We start from the raw sequence: 12,595 nt of genomic DNA, 5'->3' as shown, positions 1-12,595 counted from the left end.
AAGGCAATGCCAAAGAATGCTCAAACTACCACACAATTGCACTCATCTCACACGCTAGTAAAGTAATGCTCAAAATTCTCCAAGCCAGGCTTCAACAGTATGTGAACCATGAACTTACAGATGTTCAAACTGGTTTTAGAAAAGGCAGATGAACCAGGATCAAATTGCCAAATCTGTTGGTTCATCAAAAAAGCAAGAGAGTTCCAGAGAAACATCTATTTCTGCTTTATTGATTATGCCAAAGCCTCTGACTATGTGGACCACAACAAACTGTGGAAAATTCTGAAAGAGATGGGAATACCAGACCACCTGACCTGCCTCTTGAGAAACCTGTATGCAGGTCAGGAAGCAACAGTTAGAACTGGACATGGAACAACAGACTGGTTCCAAATAGGGAAAGGAGTATGCCAAATCTGTTTATTGTCACTCTGCTTATTTAACTTATATGTAGAGTACATCATGAGAAACGCTGGGCTGGATGAAGCACAAGCTGGAATCAAGATTGCCAGGAGAAATATCAATAACCTCAGATATGCAGATACCACCCTTATGGCAGAAAGTGAAGAAGAACTAAAGAGCCTCTTGATGAAAGTGAAAGAGGAGAGTGAAAAAGTTGGCTTAAAGCTCAACATTCAGAAAACAAAGATCATGGCATCCGTTCCCATCACTTCATGGCAAATAGACGGGGAAACAGTGGAAACAGTGTCAGACTTAATTTGGGGGGGCTTCAAAATCACTGCAGATGATGACTACAGCCATGAAATTAAAAGATGCTTATTCCTTGGAAGAAAAGTTGTGACCAACCTAGACAGCATATTAAAAAGCAGACACATTACTTTGCCAACAAAGGTCCATCTAGTCAAAGCTATGGTTTTTCCAGTAGTCATGTATGGATGTGAGAGTTGGAATAAAAAGAAAGTTGAGTGCCAAAGAATTGATGCTTTTGAACTGTAGTTTTGGAGAAGACTCTTGAGAGTCCCTTGGACTGCAAGGAGATCCAACCAGTCTATCCTAAAGGAAATCAGTCCTGAATATTCATTGGAAGGACTGATGCTGCAGCTAAAACTCCAATACTTTGGCCACCTGATGCGAAGAACTGACTCATTGGAAAAGACCCTGATGCTGGGAAAGATTGAAGGCAGGAGAAGGGGACGACAGAGGATGAGATGGCTGGATGGCGACACTGACTCAATGGATATGAGTTTGAGTAAACTCTGGGAGTTGGCGACAGACAGGGAGGGTTGCAAAGAGTCAGACACAACTGAGCAACTGAACTGAATTTTTTAAAATAAGAGTTGAGTTGGACCTATTCTATGTAGCCCAATGGGCCTCCTTGGTGGCTCAGCTGGTAAAGAATCTGCCTGCAATGTGGGAGATCTGGGTTCAATCCCTGGATTGGGAAGATCCCCTGGAGAAGTAACTGGCTACTCACTCCAATATTCTGGCCTGGAGAATTCCATACAGTCCATGGGGTCACAAAGAGTCAGACACAACTAAGCGACTTTCATTTATGTAGCCCAATAATAGTGGGTGCATGCTAAGTTGCTTCAGTCTAGTCCCACTCTTTGAGATCCTATGGCAGCAGGGACAAAAACCCCAGGCATAAAGCTTGGCATAAACAAAAAGAAAAGGGAAATGAGTGGATCAACAAGAGCAGCTCTGTCAGCAGAATAGGAAGAAATAAATGGGGAAATGTGACCACTGAAAGCACTGGAGAGTAATGAGAAGCAGGTGGATCCTGGAGAAAGAAAGTTATGAAATGAGTTTCCATTTTCAGGGTGCAGAGGTGAAGTGCTGATTGCAGGTGAGCAGGACAAGAGTGCTGCCTCTCTGGCCTGTGGAATCAGACTACTGAAGCACAAAAAAGTCATAGCCTTTAGCCAAGGAAGAAGGGGATCCAGAAGGAAAAGAGGCAGAAAAGGGATACACAAATTCTGCATTCCAACATCTCTGGATAAGCCTTGAGTTAACATGTATGAAGCAAATTCAAAGCAATTCAACTAAAGACAATATCTGTATTGAAGCTGAAGCTTCAATTCAAGAAATAAAGTATGTGGTTTTATTCTAACCAAGAAAATTACTAGCCAAACAGTATCATCAACAACCACTGAAAACAATGGCAAACTTACAAGAAAAAAACAAAATTAACTCAGAAAGATTTCAAACAAACCAATAAATAGCAGGAAAAGAGTAACAGAGGAACAAAAACAGAAGACAGAAATAAAATGGTAAGTAAAGGCAAAATCAATAGTATTGATGATCACATTAACTGTTAGTGGACAAACATTCAATTAAGAGACAAAGACTGCCAAAACTGACTTTAAAAGCAAGACACAATTATATGCTGTTCAAAAGAGATGAATTTTAAATGTAAAAGCCCAGAGAGATTGAAAATATATAAATAGAAAAATATACATAAAGCAAAAAGTAAGCAGAAGACGGCTAGAGTGGCTATATTAATATCAAACAAAATAGATTTTAGGACAAAAAATAGTATACCAGAAATAAAGAAAAACCTTGCATAATAATAAAAGGATCAATTCTTTAAGAAGACAATAATAAAAGTGCTTATGTTAATAACAGAGCTTTAAAACACAGGAAGCAAAATTTGACAATATTAAAGAGGAAAATCATGGAGAAGGAAATGGCAGCCCACTCCAGTAATCCTGCCTGGAAAACCCCATGGACAGAGGAGCCTGGCAGGCTACCGTCCATGGGGTCACAAGAGTCAGACACGACTTGGCGACTAAACCATCCACCACTACAAGGTGAACATATGCCTAAAGATAATGTGTGAAAAGGATATTTGCCATATACTAGATAGTTTTTTGGTGGGAGGGTGGGAGTCAAGGAAGACTTGGGGTTATTTTTTCATCAACTTCCATTTTATACTTATTTATAAAGGCCATTATTTTTACTAATACTGTAAAACTATGAAAATGAATAAAATACTAAAAGTTTCATATAGCCAAAAATTCATAATATGATGACTTTATTTTATATGATAATATGAATTAAAACATGTATCTGTCACAGATGTAAAAAATAAATAAATAAAGAGGAAAATAAATAAAAAATAAAGAGAAAAATCTCCAATTCCAAAATCTTAATTGGAGATTTTAACTTCACTCCAGCAATTGATGGAATAACTAGACCTAAATAAGTCAGCAAAGAGAAACAAGATATGAACAACTCTATCAACTGCCTTGACCTAGTTGATATCTTCGACCTAGCTGATATCCACAGAACTATAGCTCACTACTGCAAAATACTCATTCTTTTCAATTGCTCACAGTAGGTTCACCAAGATAAATCATATGCTGGCCATGAAACAAGCCTCAGTAAATTGAAAAGCAATAATATCATTCCAAGTATGTCCTTTAAAAACGATGGAAATAGATTAGATATCAGTAATAAGATAACTTTAAAAAATCCAAATATTAGGGACATAAGTACAAACTTCATTAAACAACTCATGGATCAAAGAAGTAACCATAAGGAGGATTAGAAAACATTCTTAACATTATCATTAAAATGAAAACATGTCAAAATTTGTGGGATACAGCAAAAGCAGTGATTGCAGAGAACATTTTAGGTTTAAATTATTGTGTTAAAAAATAAGAAAGATTTATGACCAATAGCCTAGGTCTTCCCTGGAGTGCAGTGGGACACTGCACTGTCAGTGCAGGGGACACGGGTTCCAACCCTGGTCTGGGAAGATTCCACATATTACTGAGCAACTAAGCCTGTGTACCACAACTACTGAGCCCATGCTCTAGAGCCCTCCTGCCACAACTACTAAAGTCTGCACACCTTAAAGCTCTCACACCTCAATTACTGAGCCTGTGTGCTGCAACTACTGAAGCCCATGTGCCTAAAGCCTGTGCTCCACAACAAGAGGAACCACCGCAATGAGGCCCATGCACCGCAGCTAAAGAGTAGCCCCTGCTTGCCACAACTAGAGGAAAGCCCAAGCCCGTGCAAAGCAACACACCCAACACAGGCAGAAAGAAATACAGAAAAAAATTTAATAAAATCAATGGCCTAACCTCCCATCTTAGGAAATGAAAAAGACAACAAATTAAATGAAAAATAATTAGAAAGAAGAAAATAATAAAGAGCAGAAATTGATGAAACAGAAAACGTACAATACTGAAAATCAATAAACCTAATAACTGATTGAACAGAAAGATGAACAAAATTGATAAGTATCTAGGCAGACTAATGAAACAAAAAAGATACAAATTAACAACAGTATGAATAGAATGAAAGAAAGAACACCATTAGAGATCCTACAGAAATGAAAACAATAATAAAACAATGTTACTAACAATTTCATGCTGATAAATTTGCAACCTGGATTAAATGTAAAAATTAACTGAAAGAAACAAAATACCAAAACTAATCCAAGAAGAATTAGAAAATTTAAATGCCCTCATATCAAAGAAATTTAATCCATAATTAAAACCTTCCCACAAAGAATAGTCACGGTAAAGATGACTAGACTGGTCAATTCTACCAAATACTTAAGGACAAAACATGCCTTTTTCCAGAAAACACAAGAAGAGGGAACACTTCAAAACTCATCATATGAGGCCAGTATCCCTCTGATAACCAAAACCAGCAAAAGACATCATGAGAAAAGAAAACACAAATCAATATTCCTCATAAACATAGATGCAAAAATTCTTGACAAAATTATAGCAAATCATATCTAACAATATATAAAAATGGTATATGTAATGACAAAGTGGTATTTATCCCATGACTGCAAGGCTGACTTAACATTCCAAAGTAAGTGAGAAAAAATATAACTTCAATAGATGAAGGAAAAATGTGACAAAATTCAACACTCAATCATAATAGAAATTGAATGGAATATCCTCCACCTGATTAAGGGCATCATCATCAACAATACAAAGCTCATACTTTTGCACTAAGATCAGGAATGAGTAGAGGAAGTTTGCTCTAATCTTTTCTATTCATAATTGTACTGGATATCCTAACTGGTACAATGGAGCAAGAAAAAGAAATAAAAGGCAAAGGTCAAAAAAAAAAAAAAAAGAAGGAAGAAGCAAAATTGTCATTACCTGTAGACAACAGGATCATGTACAGAGAGAATCCAAAAAGCCCTACTAGAACTTAAAAGAAAACTCAAAAGGGTCACATGACACACTTTTTTCTATAGACTCAGTTCAGTTCAGTCACTCAGTAATGTCCGACTCTTTGCGACCCCATGAACCACAGCACGCCAGGCCCCCTGTCCATCACCAACTCCCGGAGTCCACCCAAACCCATGTCCATTGAGTCAGTGATGCCATCCAGCCATCTCATCCCTCTGTCGTCCCCTTCTCCTCCTGCCCTCAATCTTTTCCAGCATCAGGGTCTTTTCAAATGAGTCAGCTCTTCGCATCAGGTGGCCAAAGTATTGGAGTTTCAGCTTCAACATCAGTCCTGCCAATCAACACCCAGGACTGATCTCCTTTAGGATGGACCGGTTGTATCTCCTTGCAGTCCAAGGGACTCTCAAGAGTCTTCTCCAACACCGCAGTTCAAAAGCATCAATTCTATACACTAGCAATTAAAAATTGCTAAATGAAAAATTTTAAATACATTTTTAATAGCATCAAAAAACAAAATACTTAGAAATAAATTTAATTAAAGATGTGAAAGACCTGAACACTGAAAGTGACAGAAGTTGCAAAGGGAAATAAAATAAAAACTAAATAAACAGAGAGATATACCATATTCATGGACTGAAATGTTAAGACAGCAATTATCTCCAAATTACTCTAAGAATTCAATGCAATCCCATTAGTTTCCTAGTAGATTTTTTTAAGAAATTGATGTTGATTCTACACTTACATAAAAATGCAAAGACAGAATTAGCAAAAACCTAGAAAAAGAATAGTTAGAAGATTCCCAATATCTGATGTCAAAACTTACAAAATTATAGTAATGAAAACAATATGATTTTGATAAGGATAAATAATAAATCAATGGAACAAAACAGTACAGTAATATCCTCACACTTTTACAGTCAAATGGTTTGTGGAAAAGGTGCCAAAGATAATTCAATGGTGAAAGGATAGTCTTTTCAACAAATGTGCCTGGAACATGGTTATCTATCTGGAAAATAAATGAATAAACCTGATCCTTACCTCATTCAGTCCCTAAAATTAACTTGAAATGAATCACAGACCTAAAGGTAAAAACTACAAAAATTCTAGAGGAAAAGAAAAACTTTACAACTTTCAGTAAGACAAATATTTCTTAAATAAGACACAGAAAGAATGAATATATACACAGACAACAGCTATGAGGCAGTTGGAGATAAAGATATCATAATGGGATCAGGCTTATTGTTTTCTGGGGGGATCTCATAGTGCTTTCGTCCATACTTCTTTTGAAGCCCATATCACACCAAAATCACTATTTCTTTCAGACAAAATAAATGAGAATAAAAAGCTCTCCATCCAATCTCTGGAACCCTTCGATCTTAACATAAAAAATTAACTTTTACAGAGAGAGAAAGAGAAATTTGAAGGTATGTTTTATCACATCAAACTAGACAACAATGACAGTTGGAGAAAGATTTCAGAATGGATTATAATGAAAATGTGAAAAAAGTCAAAAAGAAAAGGAATTGATAAAAATTTACCAGACATGTCTTTACAAGGGAGTAAAAATGAATCTTCTTTTATATAATGAGTATATTCCTAGAAAAGTATAAAAGCAAGTTTTTATCAAAGGAAACTTTTATGCAGTAGAAATTTCTTCACAAGTTAATTTTATTATGAATCATATTATATAGAAAGACCCTTTCATGACTTCAGTAACAAACCCTAATTTATATTTTATATAATTCTAAATCTTGTTGCTTAAAGCCAAATATGGAGTTGAAACATTAATGCAAATTTTAAATATACAATAAACTTACTTATCATAAGAGAAAAAAATCAGAGACTAAAATTGAGAGAAATTATCTTAAAAAGTTGATTTCTCATCTATAATCATAACAGTGCACCTTCCAGCCATTTTCTGTGCAAAAGCATAAGAAGTGGACATGAGAAAGTGGAAATGACATAGAAAAAGGGAAAAGATAAAAGTTTGAAGCTATTCACAAATAATAAGAACACAAAATAACTAGACCTCAATAAAGAAGGAATGAAGACACTTAATCTAAAATTTAAGCTCTCTATATTTATTGGGCTCACTGTATCATCACAGGCTTTTAAAAAAGAAGAAAGAAAGAAAAAGAGAGGATACAGACCAAGGTTTGCTAGAATAACTAATTTGAACATTTAATAAAAATGCACAATCATAGCTGTTAAACACGAAACACCAAGTATGTACAAGTAACAAATAATCTCTAACTCTTAAATAACCTTACAAGATAGGTACTATCATTCCATTTATCTTAACCCCAGAGATGTTAAGAGACTTATCTAAAGCCATATTGTCATTAATAGAAGTGAAGGAATTTGAACCTAGGTCTGTCCTTTGAAAACAGCAATCTAACTCCCAAGCAGTGACACATAACATTTTTTTAAAAACAGATCTGGTTTCATTTACAGTGATTATAGTTGTAAAAGAAATCCTTTAGGGAATTACAGAATCCTAAACAACTTATAAGGTAGCAGCATTGCTAGAAATTCCACTGACTGAGGCCAAAAATACCTACCAGAATTAAAGGAGAAAGCAACATGACTATGACATATCACTAATAAGATAGTAAGAATCGTTTTTAAATTTCTGGGAAATTTTCACTAACATTTGTTAGTCCAACAGAAAGCCAAAAATAGAATGAAATGAGTTTGTAGTTCAATTAAAAAAAAAATCTCAAACTCTTTGATCATATCTTAAGAAAGCATTTCTAAAACTGGATGTTAGAAGGTGAACAGGCACAATGAAAATAAAGTATATACCAAATAAAGATAACAACTCAAGCCTTAAACTATTCAAGGGAATATAGATAATTATCCTGATTTATTAGGGAGAAAAAGCTTCTCTGATCAACCACCATTCTGAAAACAAGCAGTTGTTGTTAGAAAATAAAATTATTTTAAACTGCAGAAACACGATCATAATACTCCATCTGAAATATCAGTGCAAAAAAGAGATATCCAAAACCTAGATAAATAACTAGAATGCATCCTATCAAGAAGGTAAGCTGGAGTAAAAAACAACAATGTATATCTCAAACACAAAGGAAAAGAATTAGACACGGAAAGCAAACTTCCAAAGTATAAAAAAGGAAGGCATTCACTAGTGTTCCAGCTCAATGAAGCCAATTCCACATCTTGCTGAAGTACAGAATATTAAAATATTAATAACTGTACTCAGTCAATAAAATGTTACATTAAAATAAGACAGCACAAAAGGTTCTGTGAAAGCAGAGGAAATTTCTACCTTTGGCCACTTGGGATTGAGAAGTCGAGCTTTGATTGCATCGTCCAGTGCCTTGTCATACTGCTGGATTTTCATATAGGCTGCAGATCTATTGCTGTACAAGATACAGTTCTGAGGGTCAACAGCCAGGGCTTCATTGTACAGAACAATAGCTGTGTGGAAATCTCCATCATGACAGGCCTGATTACTCTGACGAACTTTCTCAACAAATTCAGCTTTGCTCAGCACTGGTCCATCAGGACTTCTCCGGCCAATAGTCTTAGCACCAAAGAGAGGAATCTACAAATAAAGAAACTCTGTGAGATAAAGTTCAGTTAATCCAGAGAGGTTCCTTGTTGAAATTTCAAAAGAATATGGACATTCTTCATAGTCTGCTTTATATTACAGTTAACTTTTGTGCCCAGAAAGACAACACACTTTCCAAGAAGCAGCAAACATAGTACCTTAAATACATATGTATGTGTGTTCATATATACACATATAGTTACAAACATACATATTTATATATGCATATATTTTTTGTTTCAGAGAATGAATGAACGAATAATGCAAAAAATAATCAGGCTTTTCCTTGGCAATTTAAAGTTATACTAAGAAAAAAACAAAATGCAAACCAATGCAGACAACATGATCTCAATTATGTTAAGATGGCTGCATTTATGAAATTAACAAAAGGAACAAGATCAAAGTATCAACTATGCTAAGTTATCTTTGGATACAAGATTATGAGTTATTTTCTTAAAATTTTCTTTTAACCCAATGTGACGCAATGAGCACATGTAAGTCTTAAATTTAAAAAAATAATAACCTTTTAAAAAATAAATTTTCATGTACCAAGGAATCTTTTTAGACTGGCAAATTTGGTAACTATAATTTGCCTACCACCATGAAATTTCAAAGACAAACATCAGTTTTGGGAGATCATCAAAAAGGAAAAAAAAAAAAAAAACTGCTGTAAATTGTATCTTGGCAATTTAAACCCTGTCTCTGACGTTGATTTTTCCAAATCACTGTTTTCTATGACTTTATAGCAGTGACCTTAAAACAAAAGGGAATAAATGAGTCAAATGTTATTCATTTTTAAAAAAGGAAAATTAGAAACTGCATTAGAATCCCAAGGATAGATGCTTAAGACAGCAGTGTCAAGAGAAACAGTTCGCAATTTCAAGTAGGCGTGCCCTAAGTGATATTAAAACAAAAAATTTAATTTCCTTCCCCAAGTCTTCCTTTAAGACTCAGTCCAGTCCCTCCATTCAAAAGTGGACAGATCTAATAGGTAACAGATACAACAGGTACAAAAGTAACAGACTCCTCACTGAGGTAGTTGCATTAAAAAAGAACAGACTCCACAGAGAGGAAGAAGACGAAGCCAATCTCCCACACAGGCAATCAAATTTTTTCCTCTACTCATGGGGTATCATATCCTAGCTTTCTAGGACAATTTAAAATTTCCTAGAAATTTCAAACATCAGTGTCTAAATTATATCCCTCAAATTCCTCATACTAACATAGAAGTAGCCAATAATGTATACTCTGGTTGGGGTTCTGTTTGTGTTTTTTTAATTATGATCATGAAACATATTGCTTGAAAGTGAATGGACTATGGAACATTGAGCAAATGACCAGGATTTTCCTGAAGAGTCTTGATTAATTTTTTAATGATTTCAGCCACACCAAACTAATGGATCAATATAAGACATTTAACAATGTATACGATATTTCATTTTGGGAAACAGTCATCATCATGACTCTACTTAAGGGCAGTACTATCCATAAATTATAGAACAAATTCAACATTTGAAAATTCAGGGGTACAACATAAAAATAGCAGTAACAGTAATAGAAGTAAAATTTGTTAGGTTCATATGTGGCCTAAAAGTGAAAAAGACAATCCTACTATTACAGCGTTCCTTGCTTCTCAGGGTAATTTGGTTCTACTTCAAAATAGATAAGAATCAAATTAAGAAAAGAGTCTGCATTCTATTATCTCCATATACAGTAATACAAAGTAACATTTTCCAAAACATGTTCCAAGGAACCCCTAGGTCCTCTGGAGACTGGGATGAACAACGTTAAAATAAGTTTCTTCTTTAGTGGAAGACACTTAGACAGTGCATGGAATCCTCCAGGCCAGAACACTGGAGTGAGTGGCCTTTCCCTTCTCCAGGGGATCTTTCCAAACCAGGGATCAAACCCAGGTCTACTGCATTGCAGATGGATTCTTTACCAGCTGAGCCACAAGGGAAGCCCAAGAATACTGAAGTAGGTAGCCTGTCCCTTCTCCAGCAAATCTTCCCAAGCCAGGAATCAAACCAGGGTCTCCTGCATTGCAGGCAGATTCTTTACCACCTGAGCTATCAGGGAAGCCTGCTAAGAGTTATTTCACACACTGTAAATCTGATAGAGGAGATAGCTATTATACATAATAAGATCAAAGTATCTTTTTGATGGAGTACCTAGCTGGACGAGAAAATGCTCGAACCACTGATGTAAACTATTAAATAATGCCTCTGAGAGCAAAGAAAAACATCATGAAAAAGTGCTAGTGCAGAAAGATTATAAATACTAGAGTTCTCCAACACCATCATCATCACAAAATGCCCACAAATGTAAGAGAAAAATACACTCTAGTAGGTGTCCATAGAAGCATCTAATTTGTCAAAATATGTCTGCGTCTACTCAGCTGGTTACAATGTGGTCCTTAGGAGGCTAAGAAATGGCAATTTTTGTGTACGATTTTTTAAGAGAGATATAATTTCCTTTGTCCTTCTCTATCTTCTCTGCAATTGATAAACTTGGCAATACAGAGAGATTTTTTTTTTAAAGGTTTGAAAAAAAAAAACTAAAAAGGTTTGCATGTATTTCTCAGATTATATAGTACCTGGAATAAATGGCCATATTAAATTCATAGACTACTAAGGTGAATATACAGTACTATTCAAGGAGACCAAAAAAAAGCAAAGTTTTGAAATACCACTTAATTCCTCTGATATTCTTTCTTTCCTCATATATTTCATATAGGTATAGTTTATGAATGTCAACATCTGTTAACATTGCTGTTTTCTTCTGACCCTCTGACAGACTCATCTTAAAAGGATAGAAGTGTCAGTAACATATGGACCAAACTGACTCAGACTATTCAGCCACATACAATTACTTAACATAGCTCCAGTCCTATTATAAATTTTGACTATTCAAATGATATAAAAAATGCTTATCAGGTGTAAATATCTGCTTGGAAAAACTTATTTTTAAAAAAGTAAAAAGATGAGTCAAGTAAGTTTAAAAAAAAAGCTATTTGTAATACATGATAAAAAGCTAATTTGCTTACTATATAGTGAAAGAAAAGTAAAAGTTGCTCAGTCATGTCTGACTCTTTGCAACCCCATGGACTATACAATCCATGGAATTCTCCAGGCCAGAATACTGGAGTGGGTAGCCTTTCCCTTCTCCAGGGGATCTACCTGACCAACGAATCAAACCGGGGTCTCCTGCACTCCAGGTGTATTCTTTACCAACTGAGCTATCAGGGAAGCCCTTACAATATAAAAATCTACAAATAAATTAGAAAAAAAAAAATCCAGTGGAAAAAGCAAAGAATATGTACAGGCAGATCATGAGAAAGGAAATTTATATGGCTTTTAATCATATTTTTAAATGTGTGGCTTCAATCATTTTAAAAGAAAATCAAACCATGAAATATCACTTTTCACCTCTCCTACTAATGGGGGAAAAAAATACATTTTAATGGTAAGAGAATAAAGAAAAAGTCCCACACATACATTGTTGGTGGAAGTGCAAGCTGGTATAATCATAGAACAATTTAGGAATATCTAAAAAAAAAAAAAATGTAAAAGATACACACCCTTCAAATTCTAGAAGTTTTTCCTACTTCTAGTAAATTAAACTTCAGATACATTAACCTATGTAAACAAAGCTATATATACCAGGATATTCATAATAGCATCATTTGTATGAGCAGAGCTCTTGGGTGAACAGGTACATTGTCAATGAGCAGTACTATTTTGAAAGGAATCTTTTCTTCTGAGCAATAGATTTCAACAGTGGGCTTCAAACAGTCAGTAAACCATGTTGTCAACAGATGTACTGTCATCCAGGTAGATAGGTATAGCATAATTCCTAAGGACCCTAGGCTTTCTTGAATAGTAAATAGCATTGGCTT

General features: G+C 35.0%; 1 protein-coding gene across 2 annotated transcripts in view; it reads right to left on the bottom strand.

Annotated features, from left to right (window-relative positions):
- TTC28 (tetratricopeptide repeat domain 28) overlaps positions 1–12,595 on the bottom strand; it is a 575,569-nt gene that overhangs the window by 549,055 nt on the left and 13,919 nt on the right. For both annotated transcript variants that reach the window (XM_061141642.1, XM_061141643.1), the window contains exon 2: positions 8,413–8,691. In XM_061141642.1, the coding sequence (XP_060997625.1) occupies positions 8,413–8,691 (279 nt within the window). The remainder of the gene's footprint in view (positions 1–8,412; positions 8,692–12,595) is intronic.

Source organism: Dama dama, chromosome 5 (genome assembly GCF_033118175.1).
Source record: "Dama dama isolate Ldn47 chromosome 5, ASM3311817v1, whole genome shotgun sequence".
Taxonomy (NCBI): domain Eukaryota; kingdom Metazoa; phylum Chordata; class Mammalia; order Artiodactyla; family Cervidae; genus Dama; species Dama dama.
This window is presented reverse-complemented; position numbering and strand designations above follow the sequence as displayed.